We start from the raw sequence: 19,571 nt of genomic DNA on the forward strand, positions 1-19,571 counted from the left end.
ACAAAGATTTGCAAAGGTATTTCAAGCGAAAAAAGAAAAACCCTGAAGGATGTGTATAATGCGATCCTCTATGTATTTTTCTGAGCACCTGAATATACGCGTAGAGGGCATCTGGTTTGCCTGGGAAGATGTGCGTGGTTACAAACACTGAGGCTGGGTCTGGAATGCTCTGCACCATTCACATTTTTCACCAGGAAAAACAAGTGTGCGAAACAGCAGTGTTACATACACTATCTGCTTCTGCTTGCTGCACAAAAATAACATTTGTACAAACAAAAGACTATTTAAGCTTAACAAGAGCAGCAATAAAAAACAGGTCCAAATCAATCCTGCGTATGCCCGGTTTCTGTATGGGAGGGCTCTGTGCTGAGTAAGCTCTCTGGTTGCACACTGTGCACAGTTAATAAATGGTTATTAATAATAGCAATGATAATGGCCTCCACGTGCTACTGAAATGCAATTAGTTTCACAGTGGGGCATGATACACATCTGAGGACGAACATTCAATTTTCACTCACATCCCAAACTTTTAAGCGGTCAGACCAACAGTTTGCATAAAAGTCCCATCCTGTGTGTTGCATTGTGTCTGAATTTCATAACTCGACCACACCCCGGGCCCCAGCTGCTGCTTTTGATTAAATCAATGGACGACTGTGTTAACAACATCCCTTTGGGACTCAGACACTCTAGGCTGCATGTGGCTGCAAATTAATAAACGCTGGGGCAAAAAGAGATTGCCCAGAGGGCACCTTAAAATATGTGCCTCTTCCCCTAACGTATCTCGGGAGAAAAGAAGGGTCTCTGGAGGGTTGATGAGGTGGACACGCAGAGTGAGCATGGGAGGGCAGGCAGGGAAGGGGCCACCTCTTCCTCATCAGCAGCCCCTCCGCAGGCAGGTGGCTGAGAAAGGCACAGGAAAAGGGCTCAGGGCATTTTCAAGAGGAAGTTGGGCAGGAAGGAGAGGGGAGAGAGCTGAAGGGAGGAGGCAGGATGCGGCAGGCCCTAGGGCCGTCTTTGCATCCAGCCACCTCCCCCAGCCTTGAGAAGAGGAACACGAAGTTAGGAACAGATGATGGCCGATGAAAAGGTGAAAATAAACCAGGTGTGATGCATTAAAGAGGATGACACCTGCGAGTCCTGCAGCCACAGCAGACAGAGGCAGCCCTGCCTCCCCAACCCATCCACCCGCGGCTGCAGGTGGCACCCGACAATGGCTGTGCCTCCCAGGACTCCAGTTGGAGACTTGGGAATCCTCCCACCTGGAGAATCGGGAAGACTCCTGCTTGCTTTTCCAGTTCCATTGTGTACCTTGGTCCTGCCAGCATCTATGCCCTGACTTAAGGCTACTCCAGGCAGGGGCAAAGGTGAGGCCAGCCAGGGAGGCAGCAGCCGTGGATGTGGGCAGGGCCATGGACAAAGCCGCTCATCTGCAGCTTCCGGACAAAACCTCTGGTGAGCACGGTCTCCATCCATGCCGCTCCTCAGCACTCCCAGAGGGAGCCTGCAGATGGCCCTGCGTGAATGGCTGCTGTTTCTTATTCCAAACTCTGTCTAGACAGTGAGGTGCAATGCTGGGCCTTGCGCTCCTCAGATGAACTAAACTTGAAAACCCACAATGACGCATCTAGGGTTTAAATTTACTTACATGAAATTCAATTTTTAGCCTTAAGTCACTCCGACAAAGTAAGTTTCTACAGGAAAGGGCCAACATGAGCACCCAGTGAATGGAAATCCAGGCCGTCCTTCATCCTGAAGGTGCCAGAGCAGGCCCCACCGGCTGCCTGAGAGCTCCTGCTCCCTGTCCATGCCCTCTGCCCCTGCCTGTCTCTGTTCTCTGCCCCTGCCTGTCTCTGTTCTCTGCCCCTGCCTGTCTCTGTTCTAAGGACTGTAAGAGCTAAACCTAAGATCACTCGACTCCCTTGTAATCAGGGGGGCCATACGACAGTGTTCTTGCCCATGAGATGTGAGCAGAAGTCCCTGAGAAAGACAGCCCTTCCAGAATCAAATGGCAAAGCTTCCACAGGAGAAATCTTTTTGCCCATCAACCTTTGCCCTCCCTCTTCTATGTTATTCCTGCCTGGAATGCAAACATGATGCCTGGAGGTGCAGCAGCCATCTTGTAATGTCAGGACAGAGCCCATGCTGAGGATGGCAGAGCAGACTGGTGAGCTTAGGTCCCGGTTGATGTCTGTGAGGAGCTACTGCTGTCCGGGCAGACAGCTTCGCATTGTTGTTGCAGGAGAAAAATTAATTTCTGTCTTTGCATCTCACTCTCACCTGAACCTTTCCTAATTTGCAGCAAACCTACGTGAAACAGTAAAGGACAATCATAACTAAAATAAAATACAACACATATGTATACATATGTGTATAAATAAATGTATAAATGCACATTTATAATTATGTTCAGTGCATATTTAAATTGAGATAAGTTATGTAAAATTATTTTTTAAATTTTAAGGTATGATGGATGTTATTATCTCACATAAGATTGCTCACTCCTAAAAAAACCTGGAAAACTTCAACGATAGTTGAAAAACAGAGATGCTTTTTAATCCATCATGAAAAATCCTAGCACAAGCCCAAGTGGAAATACGATTCCCCAACAGAAATGCAAAGGCAGAAAAGCCCCCTGAAAGAGGGATCCTAGCAGTCTGCCTTCCTCCTACATGACTGCCTGAATTGTTGGTAAGTAAATGGCTTTGTAGAATGTAACATGGTCACAAACCCCAAGAAGCCAACTGCACAAGGAGAGTCAAGCAGACCCAGTGCCGAGCAGAACAGGGCAGGGCCATGAAGGAAAACAAAGGGACATGTGACTGCCTGAGCACCAGAGGAGCCCCAGCCACAACCGGTACTCAAGGGGCAGCCCCACCTCTCTGCTGCTTTGCTGATTTCTGATTCTGAGCAAAGGATGCTATAAATAAAGCTAGAAATAAATATTCCACCAGTGTCTCCCTTGTTTTCCCAGCCTCTGTTCCAAATTTCCTCTTCATGCTCAGCTGCAGGATGAAGCCAACCTCCTTCCTGCTCTCATGATCATAATGGCTGTGCTGTGAAGACCGCAGCTACGGGGATCTTGTGACCTCAACTGGTCCGTACCCACATCGAGGTAATGGCTAATCTGTCTCCTTTCTCTATATGTCTGAAAGAAAATAATAAACTGACCTGGGCATGAGCTCACCTAAGCGTGCTGTTCCGTGCCTGGGAGACTTAGCGTCACCATCCTCATCCCCATTTTCATGGAACCAGGGCTAAAGGTCCGGCAGACATGTTAGAAGATGCAATGTGCAAAAAAAAAAAAAAGAAAAAGAAAAAGAAAAAAAAGGAGACAGTTGCTCTGGGAACCAAGACTAGCAATCAAACTCAGTAAAACAAAGACAGGAATAACCAAAGTGGCCCTTTATTGACTGATTGCTATTGATTGGCTGATCAATTACTTACCATGTCCCCGGCACCACAGAGAGTAAACGTGTAAGCACATGCCTTCCTTCTATCAACACTGGGAGGTTGTTCTCCCTACTCTAGAAGTGCCCCCTGCTGAGAGAAGCCACCAGGCCATACGGCAAGGAAGGGGCCAAACTGGGCCCGAAACTGATGCCTGCCAGTTCCCCCTGCCCGGCCGGGACCATGGGCTGTAGCACAGGGTCTCCATCATCAGGCATGGCTTTGAGCTGCAGACAGGTCAGGCCTCAGGAACCCAGCCAAACCAGGTAAGGCCTACGTCGGGAGCCCCCAAATCAGGCTGGGAAGTGAAAGAGTGGCTGGTGATTCAGCATGCAGCGCAGCCCATCACTGAGAGGTCCACTATCTGGCCATGGGCTGAGCAAGGGGCTCCCGGGGCTGGGAGCTTGCTGGGAGCCACCTCCCAGGTCATTCGCCTGGGCTGCCAGGGCCGGGCAGTGTCTGAGCTGAAGACTTGAGTAAGCACCTGCTTACCACAATGGTGCCCAAATTCCCCAAGGCTGCAGCTCTCTACAGCGTGTGCCTTTTTACCATCCCCCGCCTCATTCATCCTTGGGCACTTATATCATTTTCCTGGGGATGCTGTAACAAACCTTCACAAGCTTAGTGGCTAAAAAGAACAGAAACGTGGTCTCTCGTGGTTCTGGAGGGGAAAAGTCTGAAACTAAGGTGTCAGCAGAGCTGTGCTCTCTTGGAAGGCTCCAGGGCAGGGTCCTCCTGGATTCTTGCAGCTTCCGGTGACCCTGGAGCTCCTTGGGGTGCCTTGGCTTGCAGGTGCATCAGTTTGATCGGCCACTGTCCTCACCTGGCATGCTCTCCTGTGTGTCTCTATTTTCTCTTATAAGAATACAAGTCATTAGACTTAGGGTTGACCCTAATCCAGTATGACCTCGTTTCAACTTAACTGGCTACATCAGGAAAAACTTGAGTTCCAAATGAAGTCACATTCTGAGGTTTCAGGTGGACACGATTTTGGGTGAAGCACCATTCGACCCAGTTCAGGCTCCCATCTGCAAACTTTCCCAATTGCCCTGCCTTATCCCTAAGTCCCTAAAAGACTGGATGACTACACACACACACACACACACACACAGATGCTTGCACGCGGAGCTTGTAAGTACGTACATATGGATACACACATACGTGTGTATATACATTGTTGTATTGAAATGAATTAGCTCTATAACTTAGAGGTGCCTTCTAAACAAAACTGGGAATCTGGGACTGGAAGAGGAACCAAAACAGGGTTCCATGAGGTCCCTGCTCCTAATGCAGCTCTTTGGCAGCTGGGAGAAATGGCATCTTCCATGCAGGGGTTACTGGTCACCTTGGCACCTGCGTTCCCACTCACACTCTGCCTGAACGACCATCCCAATACATTCCACTGCTCACCCCAACCAGCAATGAGTACAGCCCCAGTGACTTCAGGGTGTGACGTGCTCAGAGCTCCTGCAAGCTGAAGGTGAGACCAGCACACACAGCACAGCCCACCTAGTATCTATCACCGGGCACGAGGCGAGTCACCTTCCCCTTCTCCCTCAGTCCCCGCTCCCCTCCACCTCTAGCACATTCTGTCTGATGGAATGACCCAAGGCAGTCTGAGCAGCAGAACCCCCTCCCCTCCCGCCCCAGCAAATTCCAGGCTGCAGTTGGCCACCCCTGGAGACGTCCCTTCCCAGTTCGGGACCCTGGCTCCCTCTGTGAGTGGGGTGGGTCTGGGGATAAACGAGGTACCATCCCTCAAACCTGTGCACAGTGCCCGATCCAGAGTCAGTGATCAACACCCCTTACTGTGGAACAGCGCCAGGGTCTCTCTCCAGAGTTGGAGATGCTGAGCTTGGGCTCCTGAGGATAATGGCAGCTGGCACTGCCCTCTGCAGTGGCGCCATCGAAGCTGCTCCATCTGCCTCCAGAGCCAAGCCCTGTGATGAGGCCAAGCCTCAGACGGCAGGATCATCAGGGCAACCACAGGGACACTGCCTAGCAGGCCTGGGCTTTGACAGGGCTCCAGAGCGTGCTGGAGGAGCTGGGTCCCCAACTGTGTCCACCCAGGTAAGAGAACACCCCCAGACGGGTCAGCTCGGGCACCTCAACCCACATAGACTTCATGACTATTTTGGAGGAATCTTTTATTAAGTCTCAGCTTCCGCATTTGAGTACACATGGTGTGTGCAAGCCTTCCGGTATCAAAGTGGACGGAGCGCAGGGCTGTAAGTCACAGGATCCTGCGGGACACCCGGCCCCTCCCTGACCAGCCACACGCCTGTGGCCAGTCAGCCAGCCCCGAAAGGCTGGGTTTATGTTGATACTAAAGAATTGCTATCAAGTTTATTCAAAATTATCATGTTTTGCCTGCAAAACACCTGGATTAGCAATCGGCTTGATGACGGAACCGCTGTGCCATTCGGTCTGCTTGTAAGCAGGGTATTCATACTTCAGAGGGCTCTAGTCTCCAAGAAACCTGCGAGAATGATGCCACCTGCATCTGTGCCAACACGGCAGTGTGCTGACGCTTCAGGTCTGTGTACAATAAATCACTGCAGCCAGACAGTCCTCAAATTAGAACTGGCCTCCTCTGTATTTCCAATGCATTTAAAATTACATGGGCACATGCACCCCATCTCTGTGTTTGCCATGCACTTACCAAAAACAAACAGCCCAGTATGTGTGTGGTTTTGAAACTGTATGTGTATAAATGACAAGCTGGAGCTTGTGTCTGTCTTCCGCAGAGAACCTGTACTTAACAGCTCAGGAAGGGGGCACTAACCTCCACCTGGGAAATGAGGAAATTCAAGTCTTCCTCTGGGAGAGCATCCTCAGGGGCTTCCTGTGACACTGCTGGGGATGCAGAAATCCCCCCATGCCTCCTGCCGGCAGCCACCTATGCACGCACCACTCCTGCCCCATGGTCTAGTGGTCCTGCACACTGCAGCTTGTCCTACCCTCGGAGGATCTGCACTCCCGGAGTTCTGCTGAAGCGTGTGCATGCCAGGGCCATCTGTAAAAGTTCCGGCTTTCTCAGCTGGGTGACTCCCACTGCCACCCACAGTATTTCTTCCTTATCACCAAGTCATGCCATTTGTTTCCTTTTTGTGTCATTTAGTTATTTTTCTTCCAAGAAACAGAAGAGAATCTTTTGGTACAATGAAGAAGACACACACTGCTTCTGGTTCTTGAAACACCCAGACTTACTTGTGTTATAGAATTTGAGGAATTTGAGGCCAAATGCATCCATCAGTTTGCTCATTCATTTGTTTAATAATTGATATGTACCCATGACATCTCAGTCACTGTGAGAAGTCCAGGGTATAGTAGTGGACAAGGCTGGTGTGGTCCAGGCTCTTAAGGAGATTATAGTCTTGAAGGTCAGATACTTCCTCCGTAACTCTGAGAGTTACCTTTGATTCTTACTGGATGTCAAAGGAGAGTTTGACAAACTGACCAGCCCTGGTCTGAGGTGTCAGAGAAGGTGAGGTAACAGAAATGACTTTTACACTGCAACCTGAAAGGTGGGCACAGGTGAGCCAGGTAAAGAGATGAGCTATGTGGAGGTGTGGTGGACCGGGAGGATGAAATACGAGTATGACTGGAGTGAAAATACATACATACATACCTATATACATACCTACCTATATACATACATACTACATACCTACCTATATACATACATACATACTATATACATACATACATACATACCTATATACATACATACCTAATACATACATACCTTATACATACATACATACATCTATATACATACATACATACATACCTATATACATACATACATACCTATATACATACATACCTATATACATACATACCTATTATACATACATACATACCTACTATATACATACATACACATACTACATAATACATACATACCTATATACATACATACCTATATACATACATACCTATATACCTACATACCTATATACATACATACATACATAACTATATACATACCATAATACATACTCTAGATACATACATACATACATACTATATTACATACATACATACATACCTATATACATACATACATACCTATATACATACATACCTATATACATACATACATACATACCTACATACATACATACATACCTATATACATACATACTACATACCTATATACATACATACATACATACCTACATACATAATACATACATACATACATACATAATACATACATACCTATATACATACATACATACCTATATACATACATACCTATATACATACATTACCTATATACATACATACATACCTATATACATACATACATACATACCTATACATACATACATACATACCTATATACATACATACATACATACCTATATACATACATACATACATACCTATATACATACATACATAAAAACAAGGAAATAGGATACTTAGGAGACTTAGCGATGGCAATGATACCAGGCCAGGGGAAGAGGGAGGGACAGAAAGAAGGCAAAGATGATATGACCAGATAAAAGTTCATGCCACTTTCTGAGGCAGACACAGAGAGAGACTTGGGTGGGAAAGGTATCTGTGTAATTTTAGAGACACTGAGTTTGAGGTTCCCGGGGAATAGCAGAGAGGAAAAATAAAAAAAATGGAAGCTGGGTTACAGAAGTGTAGGACTCATGTAGGCGGGGCTATAAACCTGGAATCTCAGCACAGGATGGTAACTGGTGCCAGCGGATAGATGAGCTTGCCCAGGGAGAGGGTGGGTAAGGAAAGAGGCCTCGAGGAACCCAACCCTGAACCTCTGCTGGAACATGCTGTTTAGAAGTCAAGGAAAGAGAGGGCTCTCTGGAAGCTGTGCTGGTTGGAATGGGGCCTGGATTCAACATTTTCATAAGCTCCATGCTGGTTCTGCCACGGGTAGGCAGAAGTCTGCCTCGGAGAAACGCATTCAGAGAGAGCTCGGACAAGGTCAACCCTCAGCTAATGTCGATTAACAAACGTGTTTTGTAATTACCTATTCGTCCGTCTTTCTGTATCAAAGGATAAAGATCTTCATTCATTCATTCATTCGTTCGTTCATGTTAGTCACAGAGTAGTTATCCAGCAAATGGATAAAGCATGATTTATCTAAGCCATTGTTCATGGACATTCAAGTTATTGCCTTTTTTCCTTTATAAACGATGCAAAAATTAACACCTGCCTATTCTTCTGCTGCGTTATTTTTCTTATTTATGAAAGAGCTCTGCAGAGCAGTTATTAAGTTCCTTGTGATACGTAATAATAAGTATTACAACTGGGCTCAGTGGCTCACACTTATAATCTCAGCACTTTGGGAGGCCAAGGAGGGAGGATCACTTGAGGCCAGGAGATTGAGACTAGCCTGGGCAATACAGTGAGACCTCATCTTTACAAATGAAAATAACAAACATTAGCTGGACATGGTAGTGTACACCTATAGTCCTAGCTACTCAGGAGGCTGAGGTGGGAGGATCCCTGGAGCCCAGAAATTCATTACAGTGAGCTATGATTGTACCACTGCACTCCAACCTGGGCCAGAGTGAGACCCTGTCTCTATTTTAAAAAAAGTTTTAAAAAAGGATCTTTCTTAGCGTTTTTGCCTTTTGAGTTTATGGTGTTTTTAGCCTTATGTTATTTATTTTTTTCTAACAGCTATATAGCCAAATGTATCGATCTTTTCCTTTGTAAGTTCTTAGGTTTGTGGTACATTTTAAAAGTTTAATAAGTGGTACATCTGCCACCTAACGTCACCTGAGTCTTAACAGGACCAAGGACTGTATATTCTGTCAAATCCCCCTAGGGCAATGGCACCTCTGTTGCTTGCACAGTTGGGTTACTTCTGTGCAGGTGAGGGCAGGAAACAGAGCAGGCTCACCGGGCTATACAGGGCAAGCATGTGACCTCGTTTGTAGCCAGTGCCTGTATTGTCACTGACTGTAGAAATATTTTAATAAGGCATTCATACATATTTGATAGGATTCAAAAAATGGAAATAAAAAAAGAACACAGAAAACTGACAAACTATTCAGTGACAATACTGATATTCCCCAAAGATGAGCACTTTCCCTTGTAACTAACTAACACCTGGTTATTTCAGGACTTGCGCGCAATAGAGACAGGAGGTATCACAATCCTAATCAAGTGTAACTCCAATAGCTCAACTTCCAGGAATTTACCCTAAATAATAATTGAACAAGTGGAAGATATATGGTCAAATATATTAACTTCGTATTAGTGAAGAACTGTGAAGCACACAGGTACCCAACTGGAGCTGATGAACTAAGCCCAGGAGAGTCACACGGTCTTGTGACGTGGTAGGCACAGGCCCAGCTCTCCCACTCGTTAGCTGGGTGACCTGAGCAGGCGCCTCAGGTCCCTCATCTGTAAACCTCACTGGTTTACTGTGGGAATTGAGGCAATGCATAGGAAGTGCTTTAAGCTGTGTCCACCATGTAAATAACCACACGTCTGCTGTTAACATATTAATGGAATACTAATATTAAAATTATGTGGGAGGAAGTTTGAGTTGCCCAGATTCCATGGCATCCTGTTAAAAGAATAAAGGTTACCAACTCATGTGCATAGTAATAATTCCACATCTAGCTGTTCAGTGTGTGTGCGCATCTGTGCAAGAGAAGGATATAGATGGATGAAAATCACAATCATAACAATTTGGGCAGAAATAAGGAGATTTTCGTAGCTATATTTTTCAGTTTTCTGTAATGAACACTTCTGACTGTACACCCAAAAAGGTAAAGAATGTTCTAGCTCTGTGTAAAGGTGGGGCTTAATTTTTGCTTTTTCATTCTGACCCACAGAGGCAGCACAGATTATCTAGAGCAGTGATACAGGTTCAGGCCCCGTTTGAATCCGTACCTGCCGCGTGGTGGTCAGTGGTGTCCTTGGGCATAACAAAAATCAGTGGGCCCCGGGGCTGTTCGCCTGATCTGTGTGTGGAGGAAAAGGGGTGGGGAAGAGATGAGAAGCAAAGCAGGGACTGGAACGAACTGGGGGGCAGGGGTGATGTGAAGAAGCTGATTCAAATTGTTGATACCGCCCCAGGATGGCTCTCGCAATCATTCTTTTAACCAAAACGAGGTCTCTGAGAGGAAGGGATGAAGGGCCAGCCAGGTGTGTGCACCTGAACCCAAACTCCTCCGGATGGACAGCCCTGTAAGGCAGTGCCGGAGACAGTCACAGCATGCCTCGCCGAGTATCACATGTGGCCTGGAACCCTCCAGCACTCTCGCACTGACATGAATTGCGAGTTAAGCAGATTCCTCAGCAATTCAGAGGATTTGAAAGTGACGGGCACTTATGACTAACAGTAATGGTAGGTGGGGTGGAAAAAGGAGACCTTCCCGTGAACTTAGGGAGCATGTGGACTGTCACAGGATCGAAAGGCTTCAGCACCTATTAATTCCCTGGCGACCCACTGTGGTGGTGTCATCAGACACAATGATGAGAGTTAGGAGTTCCAAGGCAGTGCATCCATATACCCAAACTTTTACTCAAAAAGACTGGTGAATATTCCAGAATAACGTGTGACAGCTACACCCGCCCCCGCTGGGCCTAGGTCAGCAGACTCATCATGCTGTGGGGCTATCACTGGCTGCATCTCTAGCTGAGTCACCCCCTCTTCCCGAGGCTCAGACGTCAGGATTAAAACAGCCTGATGCCACCCGAATAACTCAGTCCCAGGATATGTGGAACAGCCCCCACTACTGGCTCATCCTCCATATTTAGAGCCCAGGAAGAGGGAACTGTGGACATGCGGGATCCACCAGGAACCAGCACAGAGGGATATGAAGCTACAGGGCTTTGGACACATTATTTAAGCCCTGATGCTCAGCGTCGACATCGGTAATACAAAGCCAGACCGCACAGGGCTGGTGAGGGCCAGGTGAGTTGATGCAGATGAAGTGTGTGGGAAGAGCCCAGTGAGCCGCGTGCCCATATGGCCCTCGTGCAGCAGCCAACAGTCAGCATCCTGATGCCGGAAAAACAAGGCGGAACAGGGACTGCAGGCACCCGAATCTGCCAGACAGGGGACTCCCCTACTCTAGCAGAAATTCCTCCCCTTGGTAGGGGTAGGAGTCCTTTTCTGGTGCTATTTTGGAGAGAACAGAACTGCTAACGAGGGACGAACTTCCTAAGGGGCCTGGCCCCTGACTCTTGGTAAATACAACCCTCCTGGGGAGAATTCTGGACTGAGGTGCATCCCCCCGAAACTCCAGAGTCAAAGCCCTAACCTCAGGACCTGAGAATGCAACTGTATTTGGAGACAGGGTCTTCAAAGTTAAGTTACAAACGGGTCCTTTGGGCGGGTCCTAACACCACCTCACTGGTGTTCTTAGATTCTGAAGAGGTTAGGACACAGAAGGGACACCAAGCCCGGGACGCACACAGAGGAACGGCCACGTGAGGACAGAGCGAGCAGGTCTGCAAGCCAGGGAGGCCTCGGGGAAACCCACTCTGCAGGCGCTGTGAGCTTGCACTTCCAGCCTCCAGAACTGTGGGAAAATACATGTTTGTTGTTAAAACCACCCAGAATGTGGTATTTTATTCTGGCAGCCCTGGCTAGGATCAAAGCTGGTTCAGGATCATTCGTAGGAGGCAAATGAATGCAGATTTCTAGGGCCCATCCTAAAGCCTGCGGCTAAATAGGTCTGAAGTAGGGCCCTACCTTACAAAGGAGCCTGCCCAGACCATTCGGACACAGGCGTCTACAGGCCAACCTCCGCACAGGCCTCACTAGGGCCTCAACTCCAAGGGTGGCCCACAGGTCACAGAAACAGCGCCACCTGCAGTTCATGAGAAATCCAGTTTGCAAGGCCCACCGGACCTGTGAATCCCAACCTGCAGGTTCACAGAAGCCCCTCGAGATCTGTAAGCACGCTTTGAAGCTGAAACACAGCCCTGCAGGACGCCTTTCGAGAGTGTCAATAAATTGGTGTTCTATGGCCCCTAGGAAAGGGGTTGTAGAAAAAACTGGAATTCAGCATTTTGCTTTAGCTTTTCCTTCCTAAATGCCTGGAGAACAAATTTTCTTATGAATATGACCAACCCTCTGGGAAAGTAATAAATAACTGTTTACAAGACACATTGTACTATATTATAAAAATATTACAAAAATAATTACATGGAATAAGCCACATACTTAGTTTATTGTACGCATGTCTAATTGAAATCCACAAAACAGTTACATTCAAAACATTCTTTATGCACTATACTTGAAAACGTAAAATATAATACCAATTTAAGTACTGTCCCACATTAAACCAATTTTTCTTTTTCTAAAAAAATTTTTCCTAGTCGTTTTAGCTTTCTGACACCATAATAAAATAGAACAGAAAGAGTACATTAAAAGAAAAATATTAGGTAGAATGTTGTAAAACTTTTAATTTACCCATCATATTGAACATTTCCAAGCCTATTTTCCTGCGCCTCATCTGCCCGCAGAGAGAACGATCCCCACAGTCACGAGGGGTCAGCACTCTGAGAGCCAGTTGACACCGGACAAGCTGCTGGAACAGCTGGGGCACAGTTCCGCCTCTCCTCCAGCCCCTCCGTCCCATGAGGCCAAACAATGAGGACAGAGGGGCTGAGGGGTGTGCCCAGGGCCCAGTCCCACACCAGCAGGAAGGTGGCGTCAGTGCTCGCAGTCCCAGCCTCACGCCACATTGCAGTCATGGGGGATCTTCACACAGGGAGGGTGAGCTGGTTAAGAAGGCAGGTGATCCTCCCCCCGGATGCTTCGATACTTAGCCATGTCTTCCGGAAATACTTTAGAAAGTTCTTGAATCAACAGGCTTTTAAATTTCTACAAAGAAAATACATTATCAAAGGAGCCCTTCACATCAACACTCCAATAACTATTTAAAATATGCCTTTTGGAAGTTTAAACACATGGCCCACTAAGCAACACAGGGCCACGGGACTGACCTGAGACTTCCACTGGTCTCAGAGAGGAAATGACACCAATGGCGACATACGCAAAAGGAAGCGACCCTGCACAGCCCCAGACATCACCACCAGCAGCATGATTCTGTACTGCCCAAAGGCACTGGTGTGACAAGAGCCTGCTGGAACTGTAAGCCACGTCCCTTGTGGCCCAGTGGCTGTGTTCACATGGAGAGAGACGCTTCTGCTGGCAAATATAATTCTCACTCGGCTTTACCAAGTGAAACAGAACAATCAAAACCACTGGCCCTTGCTACTGATAAGGAGTGCACTAGGCTCTGAAGGTGACACTGGACTCAACAACTCCTCAATCCCAAATGGACAAAACAGAGATGAGGCTGTGGGCACCGTAAGAACAACTATGACAAAACACTACTTCTGATGTGTGCTGTTTACCACCAGGAAGGGATCACCTGGATGGGATTCTGGAAGGCCTGTGACCTGCCTGTGACTAGACAGGTCTCCTTCTGACAGCTCCTCCCCTTGCTCCTCCACTGGGCCAGAGCGCCAAGAGGCCACTGTGTGACCATCCCTGCCTGCGCACATTAGCCATGGCTGAGCACATGTGTCCTAGTCTGGCAACAGGCATCAGTGGGAACAGCACACTCACGTCCTCTGTGATCCTGGAGCTCAAGCAGCTGACAGAGGAGACAGAACAAACAGAAAAAGCAAAATTAAAAGGTAAATCTTGACCAGCATTCTCAAGGAAAGAAGCTTTAGAAAAGGCTGGTCCCAAAGGCCTCTTTGAAGAGCTGAAATCATCTGAGACTGGAAGGATAGAGTCGCCTGTGCAAAGAGAACATGGAAGAGCTCCAGGCGGAGAAAATGGCAGGAGAAAAGAACACAAATGAAAGGGTTGGATGTATTCCAGAACCGAAAACCAGGCCGGCGTGGATGGCCAGGAGGAGGAAGGGGCACGTGGTGTGAGCCGGGAGGAGAGGCAGGCAGGGGTGCCTGCCCCACATGGCAACAGTCGCACGGCGCCAACAGAAATGAGTGGCCGCTAAGTCCAAATAAACAAAACACCAATTTGAATTACATTTGAGTCAATTTAAGAAAAAATTATACATTAATGTCCAAGTGCAGACAGTTCTCTATATCTCATCAAGGCAAAGAAAAACTAAGTGATCTGGAGAATTTCATGACAGTGGATATGGTAAAAAGAAGTTTGGAGGTCAGAAGCTGGACAAAGAGAAAAATTAGTATTCAAGAATCCTCTAAACCAAAGAACAACGACTACAGAGAAAGCCTTCAACAGTAGGAATCACTACAGAAATAGAAAGTATCAATGCAATAAAAGTGCATCTTAAAAAAATGAAAATGATCACAGCCAGTGAGAACTAGCAATCACAAAAATTACCCTGGATTTTCTTAAGAGTAACATTAGTGTATGCTTTTTATGCTATTACACAGCTGATATCTAATTCTACTTGCTGCCTATTACACAATTCAGAAATCTCAATGTGTAAAGTTATGAAAGTCAATATTCTAGCAAGTATGGAAAAAAATGAGTCTCTTAACCACATTTCACTGAGAAGGCATCTCTTCCCAGTGTATTTCTGACACTCCTTGGAGTCTTACCTTCATGGTGTCGATCTTGCCTTTAACTTGCTCATTTTTAGCTAGAGCCCTCTCCAGGCACTCTTTCGTGTAGAGCTGGGGGTTTCGACCTTGATCTATATATCTGGAAACATGATACATTTCAGTTAGCATTCCCATGACTGACACCTATTCTCACAGCTTTCTGAAAGATATGGGGGAAAAAAGGTCAGGTATATATAACTGCACATGGCCTTGTTTAGTCAAAATTGAGTGTAGGAACCAGGGGAATTAAGATTCCCTCATTTACACAAGTACAGATAATCTGATTTCATTACTTCTGATAATAGGAACAGCTCATAAAATCAAGTAATGATCACTTACAAACCCAAGCACGCTTCACAAGCCATACCTACCACTTTACATTTGTTTAGCATTTGCACTTTTCAAAATTCTCTCATGCAATTTATTACCTTTTTGATCCTTAGAGCAGCTTGTATGGTAAGGCAACTCTTGATAAAAGAAAAAACTAAATGAGATCCAGGGGTTTGGGCCTGGGTGACACAGGAGGACCCTGCTACGACGCAGCCTCCACTCTAGGTCAGCCCCGCTGCTTGGCAAAGCCCCTCCTCCTCTGCGGAGGAGCTTCAGGGGAAAGGAAAGGAGAACTACAAGCACAACAGCTCCAGCCCTGACGGCCCCAAGATCATTTTACAAACCGTTCCACTGCTTTTAAAAGAAGAGGAGGCTTGATATACCACTTTACTAAATACACCTAAGTAACTTAAATAAAAACAGAGACATTCTGTCCAATTATTTCTAAACAGTATAAAACTGTTACTTAGAATTTTTGACACTTCCCCCAGACATTATCTTCAGTATCCTGAAGATTTAATTAAACATACTACCTAGATCAATATCTATATTTTACCAAGAGCAGGCCACCTGCCTATTTCTGTACCCTAAAGAAATCCTTACAATTCAACTAAATTGAATCATTCATTATTTAAAAAACAAAAAACAAAAACTGAAAACTAACTCTACTTTCGTTTTTCATAATTGAGGCCAAAAATACATAATCACTTCAGAACAAAGATATCATTAGGTTATTACTAATGGTATAAAAAGTAGCCTTGATAGACAGCAAAAGACAAAAACATCACAAGTTCTGGAAATTCTATTTCATTTCAGTGTTTTTGAAATAATGTAATGTGGCAAAATTACAGTTAATTCTAAACAAAACCTATCCATTTCTCAAGAAAAACCTGACAGGCTCACAGAATAAGGTTAACTATGTCAGCTGACGATCGTTTCTTCAACACCATGGACATTCTGCTCAGACTTGGTTCTTTGGAGACCCAAGGGTGAACCCACTCCTGCCCACACACATAGTCCTGGAGATAAGGGCCAAGCTCCTTTCATCTTAGCTAAAGACACAGTTGGTGTATATGAAAACGTACATGCTGCAAAAGCCACTGGGACCTGGGAATTCCTTCCACATTGGGTAGACATCGACCATCGATTTGCAGATTAAACTCCCAGCATCTGCTCTGTATTAGGGCTCACTGGCATACTCTTCCTGATACCCCAGGTCAATCTCATCCATACCTGTGCCTAGCACTTCCCTCTGCCCTTAAGCAATCTGTTCACATCAGTCTCCATTTGTTCTGCTTCAGAAGACACAGTAGTTACTCGCCACTTGTCACTATATGCATCCCCTGCACTCATAATCAGAAGAGCACAAAAGAGGACGCTCTGTATTCCTGGACTCGGAAAGCCAAAGCCAAGAGTCTGGAGCTGTCTCAGGTGCAAGACCTTCATCCCACCTGAAGTCAGAGACCTCAGTGGTGCCCACTGAGCACAGGTAAGGAACATGTGGCAAAGTCATCAGCAGGTGAACAGAAGATCAGAGACCAAGAAAACTACCTCTGTGCCTGTCTTTGTAGGCACTATAGCTAGAACGTGTACCTGACCTTTTGGGATGGAAACCAACCATAACTCTTTCCCTTTACGGCTCAAGGAAATCTAGTGATTTACATTTGCAGTTTTGCTGCAACAAATACTAGAATGTTCTTGCTGTTCCAAGCCAGCACCATCAAGGAGAGGCTGCTCTGCACTGGTCAAGAAAGTATGAGTCCGGGGGTTTTGTCTGAACTCTGACACTTACTAGGTAAACAACTTATTGCAGTTACTTATCAGCTCCTTCACGTGTGAAATCAAAGATGTGACCAAATCAATGTGATAAAACCTGGATTTCAAAAACCTAAAAGCTTACTCCTGTATGTGTTCTCAGGACTATTACTAAGATAGGTGCACACAACTCTCCTACAGAAAACAGTGAGCAGCCTCCCCAAACACGCTTAGAATAAAAACCCTTCTTTCCTCCTTCAACAGAACAGATATTTTCCTCTCTCAGAACTAGCATTCCATGGGCAGTTTGGGAACATCAAACAAGACTGCTTTTCAGGTTGCTTCTGGCTGCCATTTTTAAAAAACGTACAATATAGCCCTCATAAGAATTTTCACCTCTCAAGGAAAAAAGGAAGTTTTGTGGCTGTTCTTCAGCCTAAGCAGGACTTTGAGAACCTATGATGCTTTCCACATATTTAGTAAGCTTTTTTTACATGTAACTTTTTCTCAACAATACAATATTAAGGAGATACTTTTTTTAGTTTTGTAATCCCATTAGAACGCTTCCATGAGGGCAGGTTATTTTTGTCGATTTTTTTTCCACTGGCACATCCCCAGCACCCAGGCTGTGCCTACCACACAGCAAGCACTCAAATGTCAGTGATGAAGAAGTCACGATACCACACCACAACTGAACAAGATTATACCCAAGACTAATACCAAGAATGTTACTTACTCAAAAACTTCTAAAGGCACAGTAATATCATGAAGCTGCTGTCTGCACTTATCAATATCCTGTAAGCCAGTCACGATAAAATTCCTGGGGGAGAGGCAGAAACACAGGCGTCTGGTTAATTTCACTTGGCAGCATAAGCACCACCCACAGAGCTACCCAGCCAACTGCGGCTCCACACAAGTTCTACTCACACCTGTGCGGGTTACACACGGCTCTCACCTCTTTGGTTAGCTACAGGATTCCTAGGACACCGTTACAGTTACAAAATACCCTTACGTATTTGTTATTTTCCTTCTCAACTAGAAATTTCCAGTAAGGGGGATGGAGAAGGAACCTGGTGAAAAATATGAACCTTCTCTCCAAAACAACTACCTGACTGCATATGACTATATGTGCGGTTTCAGCAAACACATGGGGCAGCGGACTACACTCAAAAAGTCTGAGGGAAACAAAGCCATGCTGTCTGGTTTAGCTTCCTCTCCTCTCTGGAGCCTTCCTACACAGGCAGACTGGCCTGGCTATTCCCACAGTACTGGGTATGGAACCTCGGCTGCAACATTTTCTATGTCCGCGTCCCACAGAAAGCCCTTCTCGAAAGTGCTGTACTTGCATTTGCCTGTTCTCCATCCCAGGGCCTAGCACCATAAGCAGCACAAGGCGCATGCCAAGAAATAATAATAATAAATGTCTGCAACTTTTCTCAGCACCACCTCCCCCCCAGTTCCTCCACTGTCAGGCCTATGCAGCAGGTGGCTTCGGAGCCTCACCTTCTGAGGCCTAGTTTAGGGCGCGCACTCACTGTGGAGCCTGCCTCCCTTCTAGGGACAGGCACTGAATTCCCAGAAAAGCTCCAGGAGGAAAAGGCTGGGAGGGGGTTACACATGAGAGGGGAGACGCTAGAAAAGAAAGCATGATTCACTTGATAGGGAAACGGAAAATATATCATATGGCCATGATTACGTCTCCAAAGGGGCCTCAAAGAGGTTCCTCTAATGCAAACTGGGAAACAGGCGGTTGGCAACAGGCGGCAGCGCGGGCCCCGCCCTCTGATCACAGCCAGGAAAGGCGCCCCGGGCTCCGAGACCAGACCAGAGGGCTGGCGGGGCAGGAGCAGCGGTCAGGCTCGGCTCTGGCTCCCTAGATGCCCGCTCCCCGAGCACACGCTGCCGGGCCAGGCCCTGGGGAGACGCCGGCAACCTCGGGTCGCCACTCACAGTTTCTGGTTGAGCCCGGCCTGGCTGCTAGGCTGGAAGTCACTGACGATGATGCCAAGCTGCCGAATGTTCTCCACGAACTTCTCCAGGTGCTCCTCTAGGTGGTCAAACTTCTCCGCCATTGCCTCGGCGCGACCCCCACCCACAGACCTTAAGCCAGCTGCGCAGCAGGCGTGGCCCTTCGCTCCCACTTCCTGCTTCCGTCCTGACAGATACGACTTCCGTTTCCTCTGGGGGCGCGCGGGCGAGCTCTTGGGGGCGGAGCCTGGTTAGCGGGACGGGCGTGTTGGGGGCGGGGCCTAAGTGCGGGGCGGGGAGGGCTTTCCGGGATGCGGTATGGATTCTGGAGGAGGTTTCGGCGCGCATCGGGGCGAGTACTAACTGCTTGCACTCACATCAGATCTGTCTCGGTCATGGGAGAACTTGAAGACATCGTGCAATGCAGCATCTTCAAGCAACACACACATGGATGAAAATCCTAAAGTTTGTATGAAGGACCGATGACGGTAGTCTCCCTGCCCCTCTACCAG

The 19,571-nt window shown here is 46.8% G+C and overlaps 1 protein-coding gene and 1 long non-coding RNA gene across 8 annotated transcripts in view; both read right to left on the reverse strand.

The window, feature by feature from the left end:
- The window catches only part of MED10 (mediator complex subunit 10), a 37,557-nt gene extending 18,289 nt beyond the window's left edge, over window positions 1-19,268 (reverse strand). For 5 of the 7 annotated variants that reach the window (XR_004429638.1, XM_033178761.1, XM_033178757.1 and 2 more), the window contains exons 1-4: window positions 19,042-19,263; window positions 17,828-17,911; window positions 15,004-15,106; window positions 3,185-3,254 (exon numbers count right to left, since the gene is read on the reverse strand). Coding sequence is in view for 6 of the 7 variants with exons in the window: in XM_033178761.1 (XP_033034652.1) it covers window positions 3,185-3,254; window positions 15,004-15,106; window positions 17,828-17,911; window positions 19,042-19,163 (379 nt within the window). In the remaining variant the exon portion in view is untranslated. Of the gene's footprint in view, window positions 1-3,168; window positions 3,255-12,597; window positions 13,283-15,003; window positions 15,107-17,827; window positions 17,912-19,041 lie in introns of those variants that run through there. The other 2 variants (XM_033178758.1, XM_033178762.1) reach the window with 2 other exon arrangements.
- LOC117064730 lies at window positions 3,269-8,820 on the reverse strand. The gene is made up of 3 exons (XR_004429639.1): window positions 7,850-8,820; window positions 7,558-7,581; window positions 3,269-7,078 (listed from the first exon to the last, which is right to left on the reverse strand). It is a non-coding gene; the product is annotated as an uncharacterized LOC117064730 (long non-coding RNA).
- Window positions 19,269-19,571: the final 303 nt, after the last annotated feature.

Source organism: Trachypithecus francoisi, unplaced genomic scaffold, assembly GCF_009764315.1.
Source record: "Trachypithecus francoisi isolate TF-2019V2 unplaced genomic scaffold, Tfra_2.0 Lachesis_group2, whole genome shotgun sequence".
Taxonomy (NCBI): Eukaryota; Metazoa; Chordata; class Mammalia; order Primates; family Cercopithecidae; genus Trachypithecus; species Trachypithecus francoisi.